The sequence below is a fragment of the Herpailurus yagouaroundi genome, unplaced genomic scaffold (assembly GCF_014898765.1).
Source record: "Herpailurus yagouaroundi ecotype Mexico unplaced genomic scaffold, PumYag 194, whole genome shotgun sequence".
NCBI lineage: Eukaryota > Metazoa > Chordata > Mammalia > Carnivora > Felidae > Herpailurus > Herpailurus yagouaroundi.
In genome coordinates, this window is record NW_024412425.1 from 1264646 (window position 1) to 1291659 (window position 27014).

Sequence of the window (27014 nt, forward strand, 5' to 3'; positions counted from 1 at the left end):
CAGCCTCCCGGATCCCGCCCCTGCCTCGCTCCCGCCCGCCGCAGCCGCCCGCCCGCGGATCCCGGAGCCGCCGGCCCCCGCAGAGGACCGACTGCCCAGACTGCGGGTCCCGGGGCTCCCTGGGCGGGGCCGATCCCAGGGAGCCCCCCTGACTGCCTCCCAGAGCAGGGTGGGGAAAGGGATCTTAGCCCGCCGCCGCCTCCGAGCGGGCCGCCAGGTGAGCGTCGGGACAGGTAGGGACGCAGGTCGGGACGGGTGTCCCGTCCCCACTCGCCCCCGGGGCGCCCGGGGAAGGACTAACGCCCCCGGGCCCCCGCGGGAGGGGCGGGTCCCCCCGGAGTCCTTGTTCCCCAGCGCCCCTTCTCCTGCCCTGCCCGGGTCCTAGGCTGTCCCAGCCAACTTCCGCCCCTTTAAGTCCAGAGTCGCACGGACGCACGTTTGAAAGCCCCAGGTCGTGCGGAAAGGGCTTAAAACGGGTCCTCTGACGCCCACGCCTTCCACCCAGCTGCTCCTGGGCAGAGGCCACGGTGGAAGAAACTCCCCCTCCCCCCAAAACGTACCCGACCAACACGTGTACTCCGCAGCCGGCGAGAGGCCAGACCCCTTTTACCAGCTCTGGTTTCTTCTGTTTCTTCTGAGTGGCAGCCCCTCCGCCAAATCGGTGAATCAGAAGGCTCAGAGCCCCGTTTCTCGATTTAGCAACTTGGGCACAGTTTGTTTTTAGCTGCGGCCGCTCCTCCCGATTTAAATTTTGTTCTTCTAAGTTAACTTTTGCAGCGTTCAGGAATATTTCTTAACGCTCCATATCTTGTTCTTTCAGTCTGGATCCTTCAAGTTTAGAGAGCATCTGTTAACTAGCAGTTTTGAAAGGCTGCAATATTAGGCACCTACTTTTAAAATAAATACTTTTTTCAAGTGCCCCAGTACCACCCAAGAACAAAAGACAAATGAGGCAGACGAAGCTTTGCAGCAAAAACAGCCCCTTAAGCAACAGACCGCGGCCCCACGGCCAGTTAAAATTATTTGTAATTAATGGCACATTGCTCGCAGTTTCCCTATTGGCTGCTTTCATAACGTCAAAAAAGTGTTTTAAACGTCTTTCTTGTTCTTTGAAATATTTATAGGATCTGTTTGACTCCCCATTTTGTGAGGCCTGGCTGATGAATCTATTTTAATAATTTTTTTTCTTTTAATTTTAGAGAGAGCGCGAGCAGGGGAGAGAGGGTCAGAGGGAGAGAGACAGAATCTTAAGCAGGCTCCGGGCTTACATAGGGCCCTGGGATCCTGACCTGAGCCGAAATCAAGAGTCCAGGGTTCAACCACCCAGGCGCTCCTTCTTTAATAATATTTTGTAAGTTTATTTATTTGAGAGAGAGAGAGCGCGCGTGCGCGCGCACGCACACACACACACACACACACACACACACACGCACGCGCGCAAGTGGGGGAGGGGCAGAGAGAGGGAGAGAGAATCCCAAACAGGCTCTGTACTGTCAGCGCGGAGCCCCACGCAGGGCTCAATTTCACCATCAGTGAAATCATGACCTGAGCCAATACCAAGAGTCCAGTGCTCAACCCACTGAGCCACCCAGGCGCCCCAATATTGTTTAATAAAGTTTTTGTATTTATTTAAATACGAATTTTTTCATCCAATCAAGTTATAGATGTGATTCACAAATCAAATAGAAATGAGTCTGCCTTTTTATTTCCTATATATATAAAAGCAATATCTTGAAGAGCACGGAAAGGGGGAAGCAGTGTTTGATCTTTTTTATTTTATTTGGGGGGGGGCAGTATTTTATCTTTTACTTTTAAAAATATTTTTTAAGTTTATTAATTTATTTTGAGAAAGAGAGAGAGCAGGGGAGGGGCAGAGAGAGAGGGATAGAGAGAATCCCAAGCAGGCTCCGCACCATTAGCATGGAGCCCGATGTGGGGCTCAAACCCACAAACCACGAGATCGTGACCTGAGCTGAGACCAAGAGTCAGGTTCAAAGCCCGGCTCGGCGGCTTTTGTGTCAGGTGACCTTGGGTCCGTGGCTCCCCTTCTCCAAGGCTCAGTTTCCCCGGCTGAAAAATGGCACCTCCCTCCTGGAGCTGTTCGTGAGGCTTCTGTGAGATTCGAGAAAGCCCTTGCCAACGTGCCGAGAGCAGTTACTGTGCGGTTAACCGTAGCTGGTAGTTTATGAAGGCTTTTTCTTTCTTTTTTTTTTATTTTCTTGTTTCTTTTTTTAAATGTTTATTTTTGAGAGAGTGTGAGCGGGGGAGGGGCAGAGAGAGAGAGCTGGGGACAGAGGATAGGAAGCAGGCTCAGCTCTATTAGAGCAGAGCCCGATGCGGGGCTGGAACTCACCACCCGTGAGATCGTGACCAATGCGTGACCTACTCACCGGGATAGTCAAATCTCACACCAGTGTGACTCAGCCCTGCCACCAAATGGGTCTGGGAAAGAGTTCCGGTTTTCCAGGCTTTTGGATTTGGGGACTGGGGAGAGGAGATGGGGACCTGCACATTTCTCATTTTACGGAGAGGAAAATCCACTCAGAGAGGGAAGCCCGTTCCCCCAAGGTCATGAACAAGAGTTTGGGGTGGGGCTGGCCCAGGAGTGACTGACCATATAGAACCTGCGACACTCACCTTCCCCACAATGCCACTTTCTCTGCGGGCTGTCACCAGCAATTTCCGAAAGCAATGTCCCTTACTAGCCTGGTGATGCCTCCTCGCCCAGAAATATCACTGCTGCCTCCTGGGAATGAGATGATGCACAGAAAGAATTTTCCAGAGTGCCTTACCCAAAGAAAGCACTTGGCAAATGTGAATTATAATTTGCGCAAAGATGCAGTGAGACTGTTTCCTTCCTGGGTTCAATAACATCAGTGGTGTTTATTGATAGCATTAATATTTTTTAAATGGTGAATTATAACATCCATACAGAGAAGTATATAAAACAGATGAACAGTTTAACAAATAATTGTAAAATATGGAACCAGGGCCCAGGTCAGCAGCAAGAACATCGTCAGCCCCCAGAAGCTTCCCTGTGGGCACCTGGTTAATAGCCCTCTCCCTCCCCACAGGGGAAACCAGTGCCCTGACTTTTACGATACTCACGTTCCTATTTTGCTCTTTTTATTTTTTTTGGTTTTTTTATGTTTATTTTTTTTATTTTTGAGAGAGAGAGACACACACAGAATCCGAAGCAGGCTCCAGGCTCTGAGCTGTCAGCACACAGCCCGACGCGCGGCTTGAACTCGCGAACCGTGCGATCATGACCTGAGCCGAAGCCGGACGCTCAACCGGCGGAGCTACCCAGGCGCCCCTATTTTGTTCTTCTTTATATGGTTTTAGTACCCACGTGTGGATATTAACGACACTTTATTAGTTTAGCCTGTTTGCGAACTTTCTAAGAGTAGCACCATGGGTGGGAGTATATAGTTTATCATCCAAGCAGGAAACTTTAGAAGTAGGGGAGGTCTGGAATTACCCGAATTACCCTGGGGACCATATGTGTCGTAGACCAGGGCTGCCCCGCGCAATTCAAGCTGCCCGGGTGTCCCAGGACTCAACGTTCTAGGTGCCTTGCCGCCGTTCTGTGACCACCTTAATTTACTCCTACATCCTCCAGTGGATGGATGGGTCATTTCCAGACCGGAGCTGTTAGAGACAATTCTGTCATGAACATTCTAGTGTGTGTTTCCCGGCTCTGGGGTCAAATGGCTGGGTCCCGGGGCAGGCACACATTTTCAACTTCAGTAAAAAATGCCCATCTAGGGCGCCTAGGTGGCTCAGCCCGTTGAGCGTCCTACTCTTGATTTCGGCTCGGGTCATGATCTCGCGGTTTGTGAGTTCGAACTCCACCGTCGGGCTCTGCGCTGACAGTGTGGAGTCTGCTTTAGGGGCACCTGCGCGGTTCAGTTGGTTTTGGCTCGGGTGGGGTTGAGCCCTGTGGCAGGCGGAGCCTGCTTGGGATTCTCTCTTCCTCTCTCTGTGCCCCTCCCCTGCCCTCCCTTGCGCGCTCTCTCTCTCAAAATAAATAAATAAATATTGAAAAAAAAACTCATAAAACAATAATCGTACTTTTTAAAGATTATTCGCTATTGACCTTTGTAACTTCAAATGTTATGCTTCACTTCTTTTTCTTATTGTGGCAACTTTTGAGTCCCGTGACTTGAAGCAGGTGAGCCAAGCATCTTGGTTTCCCCTCCTCCCGCCTTGGTTTCCCATCTTTTGTTCCTTGTACATTTATTTTCACGGTGTCAAGGTTGATAACATCTACAGTCTGTTCTGTTACCATATTTAAGTCTTAGATGCTTTCACTGTAGAGTTTCCAGGGTTTTCCTGACAGCTTCAGTGAGGTGTAATTTACATACCATAAAAGTCAGCCCTCTAAAGTGTGCAATTCAGTGATTTTTTAGTGAATTTACAGAGTCGTGCAGCTATCACCAGTTTTAGAGCATTTCTGTCACCTCCAGAATATCCCCTGTGCCTATTTGTGGTCACTTCCCCGTTCCCCAGCCCAGCCCCAGGCAACGACTAATCTTTCTGTAACTTTAGATATGTCCTTTGGGGACATTTCATGTAAATATATCATACAGTATGTGGGGTTTGTGTGTGTGGTGTGTGTGTGTGTGTGTGTGTCTGGCTTTTTTCACTTAGCATGCTGTTTCGGGGTTCATTCATATCGTGGTGTGTACCCATTCTTGGTTCTTCGTGCTGCCGATCAGTGTGCCGTTGTGCGGATAGACCACGTTTTGTTTATCCATTCACCAGCGGACGGACGTTCGGGTCGTTTCCAAATAATGTTGCTGTGAACGTTTGCAATCAAGCCTGTGCGTGGACACGTGTTTTTATGTCTCGTGGGCAGGTAGTCTCGTGATAGAATTGCTGTGTTTCGTGGAAAGTTTATGCTGAGCTGTTTTTGTTAATGTTCACCTTTCAAAGAAACTGCCTGTTTTCCCAAGTGGCTGTCCCATTTCACGTTCCCATCAGCAACATGCGGGGGTTCCAGTTTCTCCGGGTACTGGCCAGTCTTTTGAACAGTAGCCATTCCGGTGGGCCTGACATGGTGTCTCATCGTGACTTTAATTTGGAGTTCCTTAATGACTAATGATGTTGAGCATCTTTTCATGTGCTCGTTAGTCATACACATACCGTCTTTGGTGAAATGTCTCCTCAAATTCTGTGTCTATTTTTAAAGTGGTTTGTTTGTAATAGTGTTGAATTTTAAGTGTTCTTTATATATTCTGGATACGAGTCCTTTATCAGATACATGATTTGCAGACATAATTCTGCCAATCTATAGCTTGTCTTTTCATTTTCTCACTGGTGTCCTTTAAGTGCAAACGTTTTAAAATTTGAAGATGTTTAATTCATCCATTGTTTTCCTTATACGAATCACACGTTTGGTGTTGTATCTACGAAGTCTTTGCTTGACCCAAGATCATTAGAGTTTTCTATTTTCTTCTAAAAATTTTTATGGTTGTAACTCTTACATTCAGGTGTATGGTTTATTTTGAGTTGATATTTGTGTGTGGTATGAGATAAAGGCCTCAACTCATCTTTTTGCATGTAGATTTCCCATCACCGTTTGTTGAGAAGACAGTCTTTATGTTAAGAGACCAGATCTTAAATGTTCTCACCACAAAAAAGAAACGATAATTAGGTGACATGATTGGAGGTGCTAGCTAATGCTAAAGTGGTAATCATCTTGCAATACATAAATGTATCAAATCAACACATACACCTTAAATTTACACAATGTTATATGTGAGGTGTATATATATATTTATATGTATATACTCAGATATATATATATACATATACATACATGTGTGTACATATATATATATATATATTTTTTTTTTTTTTTTTTAAGAAGAATGTCCCTATTTTAGTGAGAATGTCTCTAGCCTCCAGGTCAAATTGATTCTTTTTTCTTGCATATTGTCAAATTGACATAACATGGATACAGTTAGTGTATATATTTGGACCACGATTTTCTTCAGCAGTTTTTTGTTTTTCCTGCAGTTTGTCAGAGCTTTAATTTTTCCATTTTTTTCTGAGTTTTTTTTTTTTTTAAGTGTATTTACTTATTCTGAGAGAGACAGAGGTAGTGCAAACAAGGGAGGGGCAGACAGAGAGGGAGACAGAAAATCCCAAGCCGACTCTGCACTGCCTGTGCAGGGCCCAATGCAGGGCTCGAACCCATGAAACCACGAGATCGTAACCTGAGCCGAAACCAAGAGTCGGATGCTCAACAGACTGAGCCACTCAGGAGTCTCTAGGATTTTATATTTTTTTCCAACGTTTATTTATTTTTGGGACAGAGAGAGACAGAGCATGAACGGGGGAGGGGCAGAGAGAGAGGGAGACACAGAATCGGAAACAGGCTCCAGGCTCTGAGCCATCAGCCCAGAGCCCGACGCGGGGCTCGAACTCACGGACCGCGAGATCGTGACCTGGCTGAAGTCGGACGCTTAACCGACTGCGCCACCCAGGCGCCCCAGGATTTTATATTTTTAAGTTTTTCTAAGTGATCTCTGCAAAAGAACGTGGAGCTCAAACTCCAAACCATGAGATCAAGTCACATGCTCCACTGACTGAGCCAGCCGGGTGCCCCTTTAATTTTTCCCTTTTGAGAGAGGTATTTTCTGGGTTCTAACTCATCCAGTCTACTTTTGGGGAATTTTTTTTCTTCTAGAAAACATTCTTCCTTTTATAATATCCTGTTCTTACTGTGTTTTGAGTATCTTCTCTAATCTAAACGTACCCAGGGCAAATGTACCAATTTGCAGGGCCCAATGCAAAATGCGTGTATGGGCCCCTTGTTTAGAAAGGATTGAGCATTTCTGGGGCGCCTGGGTGGCTCAGTTGGTTAAGCGTCTGACTCCTGGTTTCGGCTCAGGTCATGATCTCGCGGTTCGTGGGTTCGAGTCCCGCACTGGGCTCTGTGCTGACGGCATGGAGTCTGCTTGGGATTCTGTCTCCCTCTCTCTCTGCCCCTCCCCTGCTCTCTCTCTCTCGCTCTCTGTCTCTCTCACTGTCTTTCAAAAATAAATAAACATTAAAAAATGATTTGAGAATTTCCAGTTGGCAAGAGCAGAACATTACAATAAGCACAGAGCCCCTCAGATAAAGGACCACATGTGACTGTGCAGGTCACATCCCCGTGAAGCCTAAAGCCGGCCTTCTCTGCTATTTCCCTTATCATGTTTATTTGGTCCTCTGAATTGTTCTCTTTCCTCTGGGGTCAGTTTGCTACAGTTCTGCCCTTTTCCCTCAATACTTCTGTTGCCGGCTGCTAGTTTCTTGAGGCATCTGGTGAGCCTTCCTCGTCAATCCCATTTTCAGACAAACAAGGGGCTGGGTGGCTTTTTAAAAGTAACTCAGGGGCACCTGGGTGGCTCAGTTGGTTAAGCGTCAGACTTCAGCCCAGGTCATGACGTCCCAGTCTGTGAGTTCAAGCCCCGCGTCTGGCTCTGTGCCGACAGCTCGGAGCCCCGAGCCTGCTTCGGATTCTGTGTCTCCCTCTCTCTCTGCCCCTCCCCCACTTGCTCTCTGTCTGTCTCTCAAAAATAAATAAACATTTAAAAAAATTTTTTTAAATCAAAGTAACTGGTCTGATGGGGCCGGCTCAGTCGGTAGAGCACATGACTCTTGATCTCGGGGTCATGAATTCGAGCCCCACGTTGGGTGTAGAGATTACTTAAAAATAAAATCTTAAAAAATAAGTAACTGTTTTGAAATTTGGGGCTGTTATAAATATAGTCCTGCTTTCCCACTGGCTTCTTAGTCTAGTTGAAGGGATGACTGAGAACTGTGTTTGGGGACAGCACTTGGTGTTAGGAGGGAGAAGCCAGTCTTTGCTGGGAGTGAGCTCCCAGAGGCTTCATGCAGTTTCTTTATTTCTTTTTTTAACGTTTATTTACTTTCGAGGGAGAGGGAGAGACAGAGCGTGAGCAGGGGAGGGACACGCAGAGAGAAAGAGAGGGAGACAATCTGAAACAGGCTCCAGGCTCCAAGCTGTCAGCACAGCACCCGATGCGGGGCTCAAACTCACGAGCTGTGAGATCATGACCTGAGCCGAAGTCGGAGGCTTAACCACTCAACCGACTGAGCCACTCAGGCGCCCGGAGAGATCTTTTAAAGTAGAAATGAGCAGTCGCCACTGAGGTCTCTCCGGCACATCCAGTCTGCCAGTCGTCACGTATTTGAATAAGGCCTTTCCAGACCATTCCTTCCAACCGAGCTGGCTTAGAACAGAAGAACCACCTTGCTGACATTTAGAATGGTGAAAAATAGGAGCGCCTGGGTGGCTCAGTCAGTTAAGCGTCCGACTCTTGGTTTTAGCTCAGGTTGTGATTGATGGGGTTTTGGGGGTATGGGTGGTGGTCGTGGGCTCCGGCCAAGAAAGAATTCTTGAAGACGTCTTTGGTGCAAAAAGGTGATTTTATGAAAGCCCGGGGACAAGATCCGTGGGCGGGAAGAGATGCCTTCATGCAGTTTCTTTAGAGAACAGTCCTCCAGTATGGTTTCGTTTTTCCCGTGGATGAATGTTGGGCAGCCGGAGACCTGTGTGGCGAAGCACGTGGGGAGCAGGAGAGGGAGTGGGGAGCCCATAGGCGCAGTCATTGCGAAGACGGGCCGACCTCTGTCCTCACTCTGCTCTCTCACTCTCTGCCTGCACACCTACCCCAGCCTGGCCCCCCTCGACCGCTGGCTCTGGGTCCAAAGCCTCTTGAGGTTAGGGTTAGCCTCCTTGAGGCTCCATTGTGCCCACTTTGAGTTTGACCCTGGCCCCTACACTTGGGTCTTTCTGGACCCAACACTTGGGCCCCTACACTTCTGTCTTTCTGGAAAATAGTGGCATTCCTTTTTTGTGGATGGGCTTCCTCCTGTTTACTTTGCGTTTGCATTTCTTTGCCGTCCATAGAGAGGACGCCCTTTGAGAGGGAGATCAGGCTGCCCAGATTCCAATCCCCGGTCCACGGTCTGACTGCTGTGTGACCTTTTTGGGAGTCATTTTGCCTCTCCGGGCCTCAGTTTCCTCCTGGTGTGATCAACTGGGATAATACAGAAGTCACAAATGGCCACACCCATTCAGTTCCTGGGTCTGCAGATCTGTCTGTTATCTGGCCCATACGGTGCCGTAATTTTTTTCTAATGCATTGCGAACCTTTAAAAATTGGGTGACTTCACATGGAAACTGGGGTTTCCAGTTTCTTTTGAACAAACTGGAAGATGTGGCCAAAGCAGGCCAACCTTCCTACCTGGCGGTAAAGGAGCCAGAGTACAGATTGGCACAGACTTCAGGCTGGCTGTACCTTCTGGTTTGCCAGTCACCACCACTCCCTGTTTCCTCCTACCCAGCGGCCTCGTTTAAGATACTGCCCATCTCAGGGGCGCCTGGGTGGCTCCGTCGGTTGAGCGTCCGGCTTCGGCTCAGGTCATGATCTCACGGTTTGTGAGTTCGAGCCCCGCGTCGAGCCCCGCGTCGGGCTGTGTGCTGACAGCTCGGAGCCTGGAGCCTGTTTCAGATTCTGTGTCTCCCTCTCTCTCTGCTCCTCCCCTGCTCATGCACGCTCTCTCTCTCTCTCTCTCTCTCTCTCTCTCTCTCTCTCTTTCAAAAATAAGTAAACATTAAAGAAAAATTTTTTAAAAAGGATACTGCCCGTCTGGGAGTTAAGCGTCCTATTCTTGGTTTCAGCTCAGGAAGAGATCTCCCAGTTTGTGAGTTCGAGCCCCACTTTGGCTTGGTGCTCATGGGGGCAGAACCTGTTTGGGATTCTCTCTCTCTCCCTCTCCCTTTCTCTCTGCCCCTCCCTTGCTCCCTGTCCCTCAAAATAAATAAACTTAAAAAAAAAGAAAAGGATACTGCCTGTCTGTTGGAGGCATTTGAACTTGGTTTTCCTGGGATACCGTTTCCAGGGCATCGAGCACAGTATCAGGCACATAGGACTGTTACTGTTAAGAGGCCAGCCAGGGGCAGCAGTGTGAGTGGGGGCCCAAACCCAGCCCTTGCTCTTATTGCCAGGCCAAGCTACCCCAGGGTTGGATTCACCCAGAAGGGATGGGTTTTTTTTAAAGCTTTATTTATTTATTTATTTTTTTTTTAGTATTTTTAAAGTTTATTTATTTATTTTGAGAGAGAGAGAGAGCACATGTTGGGGAGGGGCAGAGAGAGAGGAAGAGAGAGAGAATCCCAAGCAGACTCTGTAATATCAGTGCAGAACCCGATGGGGGACGTGAACCCATGAACCTCGAGATCATGACCTGAGCCAAAGTCGGCCGCTTAACCGACTGAGCCAAGATTTTCTCTCTCTTTTCTTTTTTTTTCTTTTTTTAAGGCATCCCTTCCAGGGGTGCCTGGGTGGCTTGGTCAGTTGAGCATCTGACTTTGGCTCAGGTCATGGTCTTGAGGTTTGTGAGTTCAAGCCCCACATCAGGCTCTGTGCTCACAGCTCGGAGCCTGGAGCCTGCTTCGGATTCTGTGTCTCCTTCTCTCTCTGCCCCTCCCCTGCTCACACTCTATTTCTCTCAAAAATAAATAAGCATTTAAAAAAAATGTTTTTTTTTAAATAAAAAGGCATCCTTTCTGGATGGCTCAGTTCGTTAAGCATCTGACTTTGGTTCAGGTCATGATCTCACAGTTCGCGGGTTTGAGCCCCACTTCCGGCTCTGTGCTGACAGCTTGGAGCCTGGAGCCTGCTTCAGATTCTGTGTCTCCTTCTCTCTCTGTCCCTCCCCCACTTGCTCTCTCTCTCTCAAAAATAAACACTAAAAAAATCTTTTTTGAAATCAACCCAAAGACTGATAAAAGCCAGCATAGGCCCTGATTATCAGCAGCTCGTCTGACTTCTTGAAAGGGAAGCCACATCAAATCTTTGAACCTGCATGTAATTCTTAAGAGCAAAGAATTCTGATCTCGGCTTACTGAGAAACAACATCAGCGCTATGGTTCAAGAGCAAAGACTTAAAATTAATAAAGGAAGATGTCAGGTAGAGGAAACTCCCCCGAGGGCACGAAAAACAAGCCATTCTGTCAAAAATTAAAAAGACAATTGACAACACGTGGTCCTGGCGACTGCACCTAGACTGAGAACACATCGTTGAAGGGACTGAGAACGGCCCATTGTTGCCGAGAAAACCTATTGGGTGTTTTTTTGTCAAGTGAAATATACACTTACTGTATGATCCGAGAATGTCCCTCCTGGGTATTTGCTCATGAAAAATGAACATGTATGTCCATACAAACACTCATACCTGAATGTTCATTGCAGCTTTATTCATAACAGCCCCAAACGGGAAAGAGCCCGATGTCCCATCATGGTGAGTGGATAAACAGATTGTGGTTTATCTGCTCGATGGAATACTCCTCAGCGATAAAAAGGATCCAAGTACCGATTGACGCATGCAACAACGTGGGCGGATCACAGAGACGTTATCCTGAAGGAAAGAAGACACAGGGGAACATACTGTATGTATCAGCCAGAGTCCAATCGGGAGACAGAAACCAGGCAGTACATTGAAGGGAGAACGTTTAATAGACAGAATTATTAATTATAGCAGGGGAAATAGCTACTAAGAAATGAAGAGAATGCTAAAGAATATAGAAATAGCAGAGATCAGGAGCAGTACCACCTCTGTGATCCAAGACTGAAAGCTTGAGGGCGCCTGGGTGGCGCGGTGGGTTAAGCCTCTGGCTTCTGCTCAGGTCATGGTCTGGCGGTCCACAAGTTGGAGCCCCGCATCAGGCTCTCTGCTGTCAGCACGGAGCCGGCCTCAGATCTTCTCTCTCAGTCCTCCCCCACTTGCACGCTCTCTCTCAAAAATAAACATTAAAAAAAAAAAAAAAAAAGACTGAGAGCTTGAGAAAGATGACAGTCCCAGACCCTGATCTCATTCGAGAACTCTTGGAGGAGGCTCACAAAGGGCATAGGGGCCGCCCCCCGCCCCGGTCGTGCTGCACCTTGAACTTGATGGAAAGGCCCCCCTCCGGAACTTGCCAGAAGTCTGTCCAGCGGGATGCTGGGGAATGCAGTTCGCAAGAAGTGGGGCGCTCGGGGCAATAGGAAACCGCCTGAGGGGGGGCACCAGGGGACGGCGCTGGCCGCGGGGTGCTGGCAGGCACGGGAGAAGCTTGCACGCTGCAGGTGCCTGAGAAGCTGCCCTGGGGCGACGAAGCTGGAAGAAAAAAAAAAAAAAAAAAAAAGCCTTCTTCCTGTCGTGTTCCTCTGGCGCCCTCTACTGGGGAAATTCAACCTGTCAGCCGGCACAGAAAAGTTTAAATGGCCAAACTCCAGTTTGGCCAAGGGGGGGATCTATGAGGCAGTATATGCCTCTGTGGATTCGCCTTGGGGAGAGGGTACACAGGGGAGGGGAGTGGGCACATGTGAAGCTCCCTGCCCCGTCTGAGCTCTGCCAACTCCTCACAGCACCCGCGCTGAAAGGGTATGTTATATGATTCCATTTGTATGGGATTCTAGGAAAGAATGTTAAGCATATGATCTCATGGTTTGTGGGCTCGAGCCCCACTTGGGGTGAGCCCTGCTTCTCTCTCTCTCTCTCTCTCTTCTCTCTCTCTCTCTCTCTCTCTCTCTCTCTCTCTGCCCTTCAGTCACTTGTGCCCTCTCTCTCCCTCTCACAATAATGCTAAAATGCTAAAATTTTAGCCTGGGTGGCTCATCGGTTGAGCGCCTGACTCTTGGCTTCAGCTCGCGTCATGATCTCACAGTTTGTGGGTTCGAGCCCCAGGTCAGGCTCCAAGCTGGTGGTGTGGAACCTGCCTGGGATTCTGTCTCCCTCTCTTTCTGCTCCTCCCCTACTTGCTCTCCATCTCTCTCAAAATAAATAAAAATTGAAAAAATTAAATAATCTTTAAAAATGATGCTAAAATTGATAAAGGTAAAATCAATACAAATTCAGTAATAAAATTAATGAAGGACGAACATCCTATAAAATGAAGACCACTTAATGAATCATGAGCCTTGAAAATGAAATTCTAGGACCTCCCGGGTGGCTTAGTCAGTTAAGCGTCCAACTTCGGCTCAGGTCATGATCTCATAGTTCTTGAGTTCGAGCCCCACATCGGGCTCTGTGTTATCAGCACAGAGCCCCGTTCAGATCCTCTGTCCACCTCCCTCTCTCTGCCACCACCCCCCCCCCCCCCCCGTGCGCTCGCTTTTTCTCTCTCTCTCAAAAATAAACATTTAGGGAAAAGAAAGAAAGAAAATGAAATTGTATTATTTGGCCTTTGACAAAAGTAGGCTTTAGCTGGAGAGACTGTATGGAGATAGACAAGAGCCTGCCAAGCCCCAGCTGTTCGAGGCTCCCCATCCCAGGCGCCAGGCAGGGGACTGAATAAGCCCTCAGATGACCCAGCCGCACCCCTGCCGGATGACAACTGCACTCCAGCCCCCGAGAACTGCCGACCTGCGCCCAGGCAACTCCCAGAGCCAGAAAAAAAAAAAATCATAAAATAATGGTTATTGTGAGTGGACTCCAGCAAACAAACCATGTCAATGGTGTCATCACTGAGTCATGGAGGTATTTTGGGGCAATATTTTCCAGTCACTATAAAAAGGCCACTGGCCCCACACAATTTGAGGAACTGCTGAGGAGAGAGATAAGCGAGCTTACTAGTTTCTAGGGACGCCTTCGCTTTAAATAGTCCCATATTTTGTTTGGCAAGTCTGGGGAGAGCTTCTCTGACATCTTTTTGTCCCTTTCCGTGGACTACCCTCTCTGCTTATTGTTAGGGTTTCTCCTAAACCTTTTACAGAAAAGACTCAAGCTGTACAGCCTGATGAATATTTAACACACACATATAGCCAGGCCTCGGGTCAGGAAACGGAAACAAAATCCTTTCTAAATGAGTACATCTCTGCCTGCTTAGAATTTCTTTTTAATATATATGTATTTTGGGGGCGCCTGAGTGGCTCAGTCGGTTGAGCGTCTGACTTCTGCTCAGGACATGATCTCATGGTTTGTGAGTTCGAGCCCCGCGTCGGGCTCTGTGCTGACAGCTCGGAGCCTGGAGTCTGCTTCGGATTCTGTGTCTCATTCTCTCTCTGCCCTTACCCCGCTTGTGCTCTCTCTCTGCGTCTCAAAAAATTAAAAATGTAAAAAAAAAAAAAAAGAAAAGAGCATATATGTATTTTTAAGTTTATTTATTTATTTTGAGAAAGAACGCACAAGCAGGTGAGGGGCAAAGAGAAGGAGACACAGAATTCTGCGCCATCGGCACAGAGCCCGATGCGGGGCTTGAACTCACGAGCCCTGAGATCATGACCTGTGCTGAGATCATGACCTGTGCTCAACCGACTGAGCCACCCAGGTGCCCCTGCCCAGTTAGAATTTTTAATGCTGCCTGAAATTCTCTTAGCAGAGATTTTTTTTTTTCTTAAGATTTTATTTTCAGGTAATCTCTACACCCAACGCGGGGCTCAAACTCACAACCTCGAGATCAAGAGTCACAGGCTCCACCGAAGGAGCCAGCCAGGCGCCCCAATGGCAGAGAATTTGTTGTTGCCCTTCGGCACATGTGGTCACCATGAAGTGGGCCATCGTGTCATCGACCACAATCTCAAGGTGCAAAAGACTCCGGATGGTTAAATACAATGAAATAAAGGTATCACACCAACAAAAATACCTATCGTCAGAATAGCTAAAACGTGGAAGCGGCCCATGTCCAACAGCCGATGAATGGATCAGCAAAATGGAATATTAAGCAGCTTTAAAAAGGAAGGGAATTTGGGGCGCCTGGGTGGCGCAGTCGGTTAAGCGTCCGACTTCAGCCAGGTCACGATCTCACGGTCCGTGAGTTCGAGCCCCCCGTCAGGCTCTGGGCTGATGGCTCAGAGCCTGGAGCCTGCTTCCGATTCTGTGTCTCCCTCTCTCTCTGCCCCTCCCCCGTTCATGCTCTGTCTCTCTCTGTCCCCAAAATAAATAAACGTTGAAAAAAAAATTTAATAAAAAAAAAAGGAAGGGAATTCTGGGATGCCTGGGTGGCTCAGTCGGTTAAGCATCCAACTCTTGATTTTGGCTCAGGTCATGATCTCAGGGTCGTGGGATCAAGCCTCGAGTCGGGCTCCACGCGAGGCATGGAGCCTGCTGGAGACTCTCTCTGCCCCTGCCCCACTCTCTCATCAAATTTTTTTTAAAAAGGAAAGGAATTCTGATTTATGCTACAACACGAATGAACCTTGAGGACATTACGCTAAGTGAACAGGCCAATCACAAACCGGTGCTGTATGATTATTCCTCTTACGTGAGTTACTTAGAGTGGTCGAAATCGTACAGACGAAAAAGACAGTGGTTAGCGGGGGCAAGAGGGAAGGGGGTGGTGGGGAGTTACTGTTTTACAAGGTGAAAAGACTTTTGGAGATGGATGGCAGGGATGGTGACACGTTAATATATTTAATATCACTGAATTGTACACTTAAAAAGGGTTATGATGCTAAACTTTATGTTACATGGGTTTTACCACCAAAAAGAGAACGATGGAGAAAAAGAATTAGCCCCGTAAACAGGCAACAAATATAAATAAAGTAGATTTCTGAATTAAAAAATGATAATATGCTAGTAGTCAGTACTTAACCACAGCATTGTTCGAAAACAAAAAATCAAGGGCGCCTGGGTGGCTCAGCCGGTTAAGGGTCGACTCTTGATCTTGTGAGTTCAAGCCCCGCATTGGGCTCTGCACTGTCTGCAGGCTGACAGCCTGCTTGGCATTCTCCCTCTCTCTCTGCCCCTTCCCTGCTTGTCCTGCCTCTGTCTCTCCCAACATAAATCAGTAAACTTAAACAAAAAATCAAAGAAACCAAAAACACCTGCTATTCCCGAATTACGTTTCCTAGGCTCAAAGGAGATAAATACGTTTCATAGGCAAGGAAGTGGGTAGTCGGGATTGGAACCCAGATTGGTCTGTGTCTGCACTCAGGGTGCCTGCTGTTTCTTACCGGGCGGGGGCTCTTTTGGCTTTTGGGGCAGGACAGTTCTTTGTGGAAGGTACCATCCCACACAGTGCAGGTCACTGAGCCTTGTCCCATTTAGTTAGTGCTGCATAACAGACTACTCAAAACATAGTGACCTAAAACGATAACCTTTATTTCACGGCTCTGGGGGTTGGCCGGGCTCAGCTAAGCTGTTCTCAGAGGCTCACACGCAGTGCCGTCTGACAGTGACTGGGGTTGGGTCACCTGAAGGCTTATTCGCCCCTGTGTCTAGCCCCCGGGACGTGACTCAAACAGCTGGGGCTCCCCAGACTTTTCTCCGCCTGAATTCACGGGGTCTCTCCAGTGCGATGACTTCAGGGCAGCCAGACTTAAGCAATGACTCGGGCAGGGGTGTCCTGGAGCCGGCTTGTGAGAGCAAGACTGTGGGCAGCTCTCCAGCCCCACAGTTCGGGGACTTCATGTTGGTAGCTTGCGATGAGCGGCGGCAGGTGCATTTACCCAGACGTCAGTAAACGCTATGGACCCAGACTCTTTTTCTCCTCCTTGTTAACCATTTAGCCCGCGCACCCACTGGAGTCAGGGCTCCCAAGGCACCTGTCCCAAGAGAGCCAGGCAGTGACCTGTATCTTTTACGACCCCGCCTTGGAAATCCCTTAGCGATGTCACATCTGTGGTGCTCTGAAAGTTGAAGCAGTCACAGAGGTCTGCCCGTGTCAAGGGGAGGGGTGTGGACTCTTAATGGAGGGCAGTCAAGTCCCAGAAAAGCATGTGACGTAGGATATGTTACTATAGCCATCGTGGTCTGCAGAGCATCACGGGTCCTGGAAACTGCCTGCCAGCAGCATCCCCTGGTCGCTGTGCGGGCCAGGAAAATAACCACACCCCTCCCCCCCCCAACATACGCAGCCCCAAACACTCTGACAGCAGGGCATTGTTGTGCCTTACGTGTCCCATACTGGCTCAGCCGATAGTTGGCATTCAGCCGTGTGGACATTATGGCCATAAGGCTCCTTATGGCCCTTTAAGCAATTTGTTTTGTTTTTAAATGTGTATTTATTTAGTTTAGAGAGAGAGAATGCGCGCGCGCGCACACACACACACACACACACACACACACACGGGGGAGGGGCAGAGAGCGAGGGAGTCACAGAATCCAAAGCAGGTTCCAGGCTCTGAGCTGTCAGCACAGAGTCTGGCACAGGGCTCGAACCCACAAACTGTGAGATCATGACCTGAGCCAAAGTCGGACGCTTAACCGACTGAGCCATCCAGGCGCCCCCCACTCCCCCCCCCCAGACAAGCATTTTGTATACTCAGGGCTCGTAAGGTACATCACTTGAAGGTCCTTGCTCCTTGGCAAAGTCTGCCCGCACTCATCTTGTGAGGAGGCCACCCCAGCTCCAGAGATCCCTTGTTCGCCAGTGTCCAGCACATTCTTTTTTTTTTTTTTTTTTTTTTTTTTGATCAGCACATTCTTAAGGAGAGCCAAGCCAGGAAACCACACTCTGATGAGTTTCACGTCCATGACAGGCAAATTGGTAAGCTTGGTATTAAATTGTTGCTAATTATTAATGCAACTAAGAACCACTTGGGGAAAAGCACACCCTGTCTCTTGAAGCCTGTCTTATAACCAATCACCGAATCAGGGTGAAGGGGGGTATCAGGACCCATGTGGGTGGATCACTAGCCCGACGCAGGCTTCTTAACAAAACCTTAATCAACTTATTTAAAAATAATAACAGCTGTCAGGAGTTGAGCACCTCCCGACGTTAGACAACATAACAACATAACAAGCATTAGATCGTTGGAGCCTGTTAACCCGGGGCAACCTCCTGTGATCGGTTTGCCCATTACACAAGATGATGGGATTCAGTGAGATGACCCAGCTTAAATGCGCGGCACAGTCGCTTAATAAAGGCCCAATAAATGTCACCAGATGAAAAAAATCATAGCTAAATGGCTATTCGTCATTCTTTTATGATGTGTAATAATAATAGCAACTAACATAATTTGGCGTTCAATATTAATTTAATGTCACTCATTTCTGAGACACAGCGGTTTTTCTTAAGTGCTTTACAAACATGAACCCGTTTCATCTTTACAACAATCCCGTGCAGTAGGTACTGTTACCATCCTCGTTCTCAGAGAAGGAAGCGGCACTAAGAGGTTGAGTGATGTGACCTCGGTCACATAACCACCTAGCGGCAGAGCCAGAACTTGAACCCAGGCTGGCCAGGATCCAGCCACAAGGTGTTTATCGCTAGGCAGTTCTGCCCCGATGGAGAAAATGCAGTGAGTTTCTCACTAGGTCTTGAGCTCCATCACTGAGTTCTTGCTAAATAAAGGTGTTTCACCTTGCCGTGCCTCAGTTTCCTCATCTGTGGAGTGGGTTTCTGATGTGATGATTCATTTGTCCATTCCGTGAACATCTGTTCATTGAACACTTACTATGTGTCAGGCACTGGTGTGGACGGTGTGGTGTGTAATATACAAAAGAAACCATAACTCTTCCTCATGGTGATTATAATGCAGTTAGGGAGACAGGCAATAAAGAAAGTAAAGTAGATTATATACACTTGTGTGTGTGGTGTGTTAAGAGGTGATAAGAGCTTTAGAGAGGTATAAAATAAGGATAAAGGAAGGGGGAGTAGGTGGCGATCAGGAGGCCCTGAAATTGTAAACAAGGCGGCCAAGGATGGTCTCATGGAGAACTTGACATTTGAGCAAAGACTTGAAGTCTGGAGGTGAGCCTAGAAATCCTCTGGATCCGGGTGGCAGGAACAGCCCATGCGAAGGGCCTGGGGTGTGGGGGCTGGTGTCGCTGGGCAGAGGGGGTAAGGGGGAGTTGAGGGCAAGGAGGTGATGGGGGCAGACTGTGTGGGCGCTTGTGGGCCACAGTGAGGACTCTGCCTTTATTCTGAGTGAGGTGGAGCCCGAGGGGGGCGGGGGCGGGCTCTGAGCAGGACAGGGACAGGACCTGACTCAGGTGCTCACCCCGACCTGGCTACTAGTGAGGAACAGACACCTGGGGAAAGAAGCAGGGAGACAGTGATGGGCCAGGTGGGAAGTGTACGAATGGGCAAGATCCCCAAGGGAGTGAGTGGTGATGGAGAATACAGGAGGTTCAAATACCAGTCCCTGACATTGCCAGATCAGAGGGAGGATGGACAGTCAAGGAGACTCAGCAGGAGCCACCAGGCAAACTCGGAGGGGTCCAGAGGTTGTGGGGCTTGGAGCCAAGTGAAGAGGGAATAACCCTCAATGGCAAGTGCTGCTCAACAGGTCCAGCAAGGTGAGGACTGAACTCTGACTTTGATTTAGCACCGAGGGGGTCACTGGTGACCTTGGCATGTCAGGGGGGGCGAAGCCTGATTAGACAAGATTTAAAAGAGAACAGAAGTAGAAAATATGGAGGCAGAGACTGGAGACCGCTTTTTTGAGAAGTTTTACCATAAAGAGGAGCAAAGAGGGGTGCCTGGGTGATTCAGTCGGTTAAGCATCCTACTTCAGCTCAGGTCATGATCTCACGGTCCGTGGGTTCGAGGCCCACGTCGGGCTCTGTGCTGATGGCTCAGAGCCTGGAGCCTGCTTCAGATTCTGTGTCTCCTTCTCTCTCTCTGCCCCTCCCCTGCTCATGCTCTGTCTTTCTGTCTCTCAAAAATAAATAAACGTTAAAAAAATTTTTTTTAAAGAAAAACATTTAAAAATTAAATTTAAAAAGAGAGAGAGAGAGAGAGAGAGAAGCAAAGAAATGGGGCCAGAGCTGAAAGGGGAGGTGAAGTGAAGAGAGGGTTTGTTTTCAGACGAGAGGGATGACTGTGTGGACTGCTGAGAATGATCCAGTGCGAAGGGGGAATCCAAGGCGTGGCAGAGAGTGAGGAGAACTTGAGACTGAGGCCTGGAATGAGCGGGAGGGGTGGGAGCAGGCTGAGCCGGGGGCTGGGGGCGGGGGCTGACGTTTGCAGGGCAATCAGAGGGGAAAGCACAGAGGCCACGGGGCAGGTAGCTGGTAGATTGGGTGATGGGTACATGTGAAAGTTCACTTCTCATTGCTTGTATTTTTTTCTGCAAAATAAGAAAGCAAGGGGAAAGTGAAGAGGTGGAAGGCAGGGTGTGATAAGCTAGGCTAGCGCTGGGGGAGAAGGTGCGAAATAGTTATGTATAGAGAGGAGGAGCCTGGGCTGGCCCGTGTGGGTCAAGTTCACAACCTTGAAGTGAGACCAGCCAGTGGAGTTGTGTGTTCTTTGGCGACCTTAAAGTTGGGTAGGCAGGGGGCTGATTGAACCAAGGTCACGTGTCGGAGGAAGCCGGAGGCCAGGATGTATGCAAAGAATGTTTTTAACGAGTATCTGAGCAGTTTAAACTGGATAAGGAAGACACGAGGACTTGGGGGGGATGAGGGGCAGTGAAAAGGAGGTAGACGCAAAGGATGGGGGAATCACAGTGGGCTGGAAGGATTGTGGGGGTCTGGGGCACTGGAAGGAAAGAGCTGGAGAGAGAAAGGGTGATGGTTGGCAAGGAGATTGAGGTCTTGAAGAATCTGTGGTTATTGAGACAAGGTCTAGGTGTGACCATAGAAGGGAGAAGAGAGCAGGTCAGAGAACAGAGAGGCCGGTGGCCCAAGGAAGGATCATATACCTGGATGTGGAAATGACCAGGGATGTTGAGAAGAGCAGCGTGAGTGGCAGTGAGCCTGAAGCTAAAGTCATGAAGTGAGTAGTGATCTGGGTCAGCAGATGGGTGCACAAGGCAGCCTAATGAACCGCCTATTCTGATGACACAGGAATCATAGCTGGGGAGTTTGAGGGGAGGATGGGAGAATGGTCTGGAAGTAGCACCAAGGAGCAAGATTCACCCATTTGGAAGGGTCACAGGAGAGCTGGGTTTTGGTGAGAGCAAGATGACAAGAATGTTCAGCGAAGAGAGCGAGGAAATGGGTTTTGCCGAAGACAGTTAAGAAGTTCCAAAGGCCCAAGGAGTTGGGAGCCGGCTGGGCGATGGGGGTGGAGATGGTTTCCTCCTCGGTGGGTTTTTCTGTGTGTTCGTGGTCATACACGTAAACTGACTAGCCTGACTCAAGTGCACCGGCCAGACATGGAAGCCGTGGTGAGCGGTAGTGGGGGTCATGGTCAGACCAGGGGTATTTTGCTCGAGGGGGAAAGGTGGGAAACCGATCGCCCCAGAGCCAATGAACGGTCAGGAAATAGGTACCCGGTTTTCACGGCCCTAGCAGTCCCCTGGTCCTCCACCGGAGCTGGTGGGGTCATGGTCAAGCTGCAGGGACCTTGCGTCCTGGGAGAGATGAAGGGAGGCCAAATTGCCCTGACCTGCTGACCCCTCTCAACCCGCAGGATTCCGGCGGCCTGAGATGGGCGCCCGGCCTTCGCGGCGGCGGCTGCCCGCGGACCAGCCCATAGCCTTGGACGCGCTGCCCCCGGAGCTGCTCGTGCAGGTGCTGAGCCACGTGCCGCCGCGCGCATTAGTGACGCGCTGCCGCGCAGTGTGCCGCGCCTGGCGCGACGTGGTGGACGGGCCCACCGTGTGGCTGCTGCAGCTAGCCCGCGACCGCAGCGCCGAAGGCCGCGCACTCTACGCTGTGGCCCAGCGTTGCCCGCCCAACAACGAGGACGAGGAGTTCCCGCTCTGCGCCCTGGCGCGTTACTGCCTGCGCGCACCCCTCGGCCGCAACCTCATCTTCAACTCCTGCGGAGAGCGTGTGTGCCGGGGGCGGGGCCAGGGGCGGGGCCGGGGAGACAGGAGTGTTGTGTGGGGTGGAGGGGCCGGGCGAGGATTAGTGGACGTGGTCAGGATAATGAGGCAGGGCGGGGCCGGGCAGGCAGCCAGGGGGCGTGGCCGAGGGAAGAGGAGACTGGGAAACTGGCCGGGGGCGGGGGAAAGAGATGGACTGGGGCGGGGGGGAGGGGGCAGGTGCTGTGGGCAGTGAAGGAAGACGAACTGGATGGGCGAGAAAGCTGGAGGAGCCAAGAGTCGGGCCCCGGCAGGAATGACACGTGCTTGGACTGTAGATACAGTGGGCGGGGTTAAAGGGGGAGGAGCCGGGGAGGACTCGGGGAAAGCCAATTGGGTGGCTGGCGGGGGCGGAGCTTGCATGGAAACATGAAGCCGCATTGAGAGCCTGTGGGGAGGGGGAGCTGAGCGAGTGGGCGGGCCCAAGGCAGGGGGAGCCAGGAGGCTGCTGTAAGAGGGGATGGGACCTTGATGGCAAGAGCCCGCAGTTAGGGAGAAGTCCAAGTGGGTAAATGAAGTAGATGAAGGGAGGCAGGACTGGAGGCGGGGCCGAGTGGGGCTGAGGACGAGTTGAGTGGACGGGCAGGGCTGAATGACGCGGTGGTAGGGTGGGAACAGGAATGCCCGCGTCTGGGAGGCGGGGCCAGAGTGGAAGAAACCGGGGGCGGAGCGCAGGAGGGAGGAGTCGATGGGCGGGGCAAGCTGAGCTGTGGCGGGCGGTCGGCTGGGCGAGCGGCAGGTGAATTCCTCGTCTTCAAGGTGGTTGTATCCCACAGAGGGCTTCAGAGGCTGGGAGGTGGAGCACGGCGGGAATGGCTGGGCCGTGGAAAAGAACCTAACACTGGTGCCGGGGGCTCCTTCCCAGACCTGCTTCGTGACTTCTTTCCAGTGAGTGGCCCCTGATCCCTGGGGCAAGGGCCCTGAGTTGGGAAGGGGACCCTACCTACATCCTCTCTTTCCCTCATTGATTTACTCAGTCAAATATTTGTTGAGGGCCTGCCAGTACCAGGCCCTGTTTTATATGCCAGAGAGATACCAGGAAAATTCAGAAATGCGGTGGGAGAGACATTAAACATATAAAACAGTGAAATAATAATGACAACAAAACGACAAACATTTACATATAACTCTTTGAATCCTGGCAACAGCCCTGTGACACAGATAGTATGATTATCTCCACTTTATAACAGGCACAAAACGTAGCCAACATCTAGTAAATGGCGGAGCTGAGATCTGGGCCCAGGTGGTCTGGCGCCAGAGCTTCTGATGGTGAGAAGTTCTATGAAGACATCAGAACAGTTGACTGGTTGATTCTCTCTATTCTCCTACCTCTTACCCATTTTCCTTGTTCCCTCCCCCCATATTCAACCATTCTCATGTGGCACCATCCAGCTCGCTAGTAGTTGCCAGTATATTGGGCATGAAGTGATGTCTCACTGACGTTTTAATTTGCATGTTTTGATTTACTAATAATTAAGCATCTCTCCAAGTGCTTGTTAGCCTTTTGGAATCCCTCTTTTGGAAATTGCCCATTCATCTTTTCTATTAGGGTTGATGTCTTATTCTTGTTATACGAGAATTCCTCGTATATTTTAGCCCCTTGTCCGTCCTGGCCATCTACTATCTGTATCAACTGTGTCTCTGGTGTTCTTGGTTGTTATTTTCACATATCAAATGCATTGCTTTTTTGCTTTAGAATGTGTTTTTGAAATTTTGGGTAAAAAAACCCAGTCCCTACCCAACAGTATTCCCTCATAGTCTCTTCTAGTAGCCTCATAGTTTTATCTTTCACATTTAGATCTTTAATCCACCTTTGAATACGGCGTGCCGCTTCTATCACTAACGAAGTTGCCAAATATACCTAGGTCTGTCCCCGAGCACTCTGTTCTCTTCCACTACACTATTTTTATTATGACGGCATGTTCAAATTAGGGGGGGACTGTTTACAGAGGGGTAGGCAGACCAGCAGGGGAGACTGCGTGAACCTTAGGCTAGTAACAGTGAGGGGAAGGGGCATTACCAGCCCTGGGCCTGACAAAGGTAAGGGGAGGACGCAGCTCCTAAACCTGAGACAGAGAAGGCTGTGAGGAGAGGGTCCCGTGGAGCTGTATCCTTTCATGAAGAGACGTAGCAGTCCCACGGTGATCCATTGGGAGGGAGCCAGGAGGCCACATAACCTGATTTTACTCTCCTCTCTCCCTTCCCTCCTGCTAGAGCTTCCCATCTGGGAGGTGGGACCCATCTGGGACCCAACAGGAAGGGGAGAGTAAGGGAGACCAGTCCACACAGGCAGTACACCCTCAGACTTGGGCCTCCGCACTTTAGGAGACTCCAGGATTGCCTGCTCAATGTTGAGCATCCATTTGTACTCCTGTCGCAGTCCCCACAAATGTTAGGGACATACAGGTCAGCCTGTATCCGGAGCCTAGAGCCTGGTGGGGAATGGTGGAGGGGATGTGAGAGGCCAATGGGATTGCCCAGCCCATCATATATCTTGTCTAGTAGAGCAAACCCCAAGGGAGGCTTCTTGGAGGAGGTGATTTCTGGGCTGTGACTTTCTGCCTCATCCCTACACCATCTCCTCTTTCCAGATGGTGCTTCAAGAGGCAGCTTGTGGACTTGGTGATGGAGGGGGTGTGGCAGGAGCTGCTGGACAGCGCCCAGATCGAGATCTGTGTGGCCGACTGGTGAGGAAAGAATGGCAACCTGCCCCAAGCGTCACCCGTGGTGGCAGCAGTCACGCAGAAGGGGTTCACCTGGGCCCCCATCAACCCCCTGGGCTGGCCACTGCTACTGTGCTCCTGGAGTGAGGCTGAGGTGGGGGGAAGTGATGCTCTCACAGTTGCAGAGGCAGGGAGGGGCAGGGTTTTGATGAGCCTAGAGCCCCCACTCTGCACTCTTCCCTGTCCCCCGTCAGCAGGCCCCAGGGTTGTTGACATGGGGGCCATTGGCTGGTGCCCCATCTCGCCCACTCCTCCCTCATCGCCCACACTCAGTACGGACCCTAAGGGTTTATGGACACCCAAGGCCCCAGGAATGTTTGGAGCACTGTGCCCTGAGAACTGAGACTCAGGGGGGCAGAGTTGGGATGGAGGCACTGGTTCCAGAGCATTCGGGCTCTTCCTTCAAGCTCTCAGTCCTCCATCAAAGTCTGGTTTCTTCCCTGGGGCTCTGGCTCCTCCCCAGAAATACCCAGGCTTCTGCTCCCCTGGGGGCGGTGGTTCCTCCCAGACACACACACACACACACACACACACACACACACACACCACAAAGCCTCTAGAATCCACCCCAGGGGCACCCAGGCTCTTCCCCGCGAATTTCCAGGATTGATCTCTCCATGTGCAGGGTGGGTGTGTGCGACCCTCACCCAAGTGCAGGCAGGCTTAGTCCTCAGCCTCCCTCTCCCCGCCCCAGAGACCGGGTGGGTGGCAGGGACATCAAGGCTCACCACGACCTGGCAGGTGGGGTGCCCGCGAGAACTGTGGCTGCATCTACCGGCTCCGGGTCCGCCTCCTGGACGTGTACGAACACGAAGTGGTCAAGTTCTCGGCCTCCCCCAACCCGGTCCTTCAGTGGACTGAGAGAGGCTGCCGACAGGTGGGTCCAGACTGCCTTGTGCCAGACGCAAGAGGCCACATCTTGTAGGAGTGCAGTTGTATGAAATGTCCAGAATGAGCAAATCCCTACAGAGAGAAAGCAGACAGACTAGCGATCGCCAAGGCTAGGGGAACGGAGGGATTGGAAGTGACGGCTAACGGATATGAGGCTTCTTTCTGGGCTGATGGAAATGTTCCAGAATTAGATAGTGGTGATAGTTACATACCATTGTGAATATAGGTAAAAGCCACTAAATTGTGCAGTTGAAATGGTGCGTTTTGTTAGGTGAATATTATCTCCGTAAAAAAGTTTCGCAAAGGATAAGGAGCGCCAGAAGCCAAAGATCTTCCATGGCCCACAAGGCCCCATGTGATCTGCCCCTTACCTCACTGACCCATCTCCTGTTCTCTCATTTGCTCCAGATACACTTCTACCCCAGGGCCTTTGCACTGACCGTTCCTCTGTTCCAAACACTCGTTGTCTGTGTCCTAATCCCCACATGGCTCTCTCCCCTCCTTTGGGTTTCTGCTCTAGTGTTGCCTTAGTGATGCCTTTGCTCACTCACTTTACAACCCCACCCTCCTGCCTACCTTACCCTCTGCCTCTTACCCCCAGCTGTCTTCAGGGTCTGAGTCCCCGACTAGACTGTCAGGTTCACCAGGTTGTTCTTCGCTGCTGTAGCCCCAGCACCTAGAGCAGGGCCTGGTACCTACTTGATCCTTGGGGCGTGCCTGTTGAGGTGGAGTAAGGCAGGGCCCCACAGCTCCTCAACCTCCCGCTCTCCTTCCCCATACAGGTGTCTCATGTCTTCACCAACTTTGGCAAGGGCATCCGATACGTGTCTTTCGAGCAGTATGGGAGGGACACGCGTTCCTGGGTAGGGCACTATGGCGCCCTCGTGACCCACTCCAGTGTGAGGGTCAGGGTCCGCCTGTCCTAGCTGACCCTAGCTGAGCCAGCCTTCCAGAGTGTACGGCCGTCTGCCAGACATCATCAGTCAAAGACAGCTTTGCAGTCGGGAGCCGGATGCCTGTGGACAGTGAGGGTCCCATGTGGCCCATTCCTGGCACACCTCCAGTGAACCCCACTTGCTGCTTCAGCACGGTATCACACATGCTGTGCAAGAAACCAGGGATCTAGGGCGCCTGGGTGGCTCAGTAGGTTGAGTGTCTGCCTCTTGATCTCAGCTCAAGACGTGACCTCGTGGTTTGTGAGATCGAGCCCTGTGTTGGGTTCCGCGTGGACAGTGCAGAGCCTGCTTGGGATTCTCTCTCCCTCTCTCTGCCCTCCCCTCGCTCATGCTCTCTCTCTCTCAAAATAAATAAAATAAAAAAGAAAGAAACCAGAGGTCCAACAAGACTGCTCACAGCTTTCTGGGGTAGAGGGTGGGGAGTCAGGGGGTAATCAGAGAGGTTTCCTTTGCAAATTATTTGCTTAGATACGTGGACATCAGTTGGTAGCCGGGGTCAAAAAACAAGCCAAACCAGGATTTCTAATCGTAGGGAAAGCTGCTGACCGTCTGGGGTAAGCCAATCGCTGGCAGGGAGTTGGGAGTCAGGGTGGTCTGTCCTTGAGGTGACCAACAGGGATATCAAAAGGAACCCTTTCTGTAGTTTTGGGAGTCTCTGGGGTTCAGCTGTGGGGCCCTGGGCAACCTCTGTGGGCACCACCCATCGGCACCTGCCCTTTGGACCAGGCTGGTGCCACTCCTTT

General features: G+C 50.4%; 1 protein-coding gene across 5 annotated transcripts; it reads left to right on the forward strand.

Moving 5' to 3' along the window:
* Nucleotides 1–26535, forward strand: FBXO17 (F-box protein 17). 5 transcript variants are annotated; one of them, XM_040445923.1, is made up of 8 exons: nt 1–217; nt 11277–11473; nt 14404–14586; nt 21305–21667; nt 22478–22589; nt 24293–24388; nt 25166–25301; nt 26098–26535. In XM_040445923.1, the coding sequence occupies exons 4-8, from the start codon at nt 21322–21324 to the stop codon at nt 26239–26241; spliced, it is 834 nt and encodes a 277-aa protein (XP_040301857.1). In that variant the 5' UTR covers nt 1–217; nt 11277–11473; nt 14404–14586; nt 21305–21321; the 3' UTR covers nt 26242–26535. The 5 variants fall into 5 exon arrangements, with proteins under 5 accessions (XP_040301857.1, XP_040301858.1, XP_040301859.1 ...); XM_040445924.1 differs by lacking the exon at nt 14404–14586; XM_040445925.1 differs by lacking the exon at nt 11277–11473.
* Nucleotides 26536–27014: the final 479 nt, after the last annotated feature.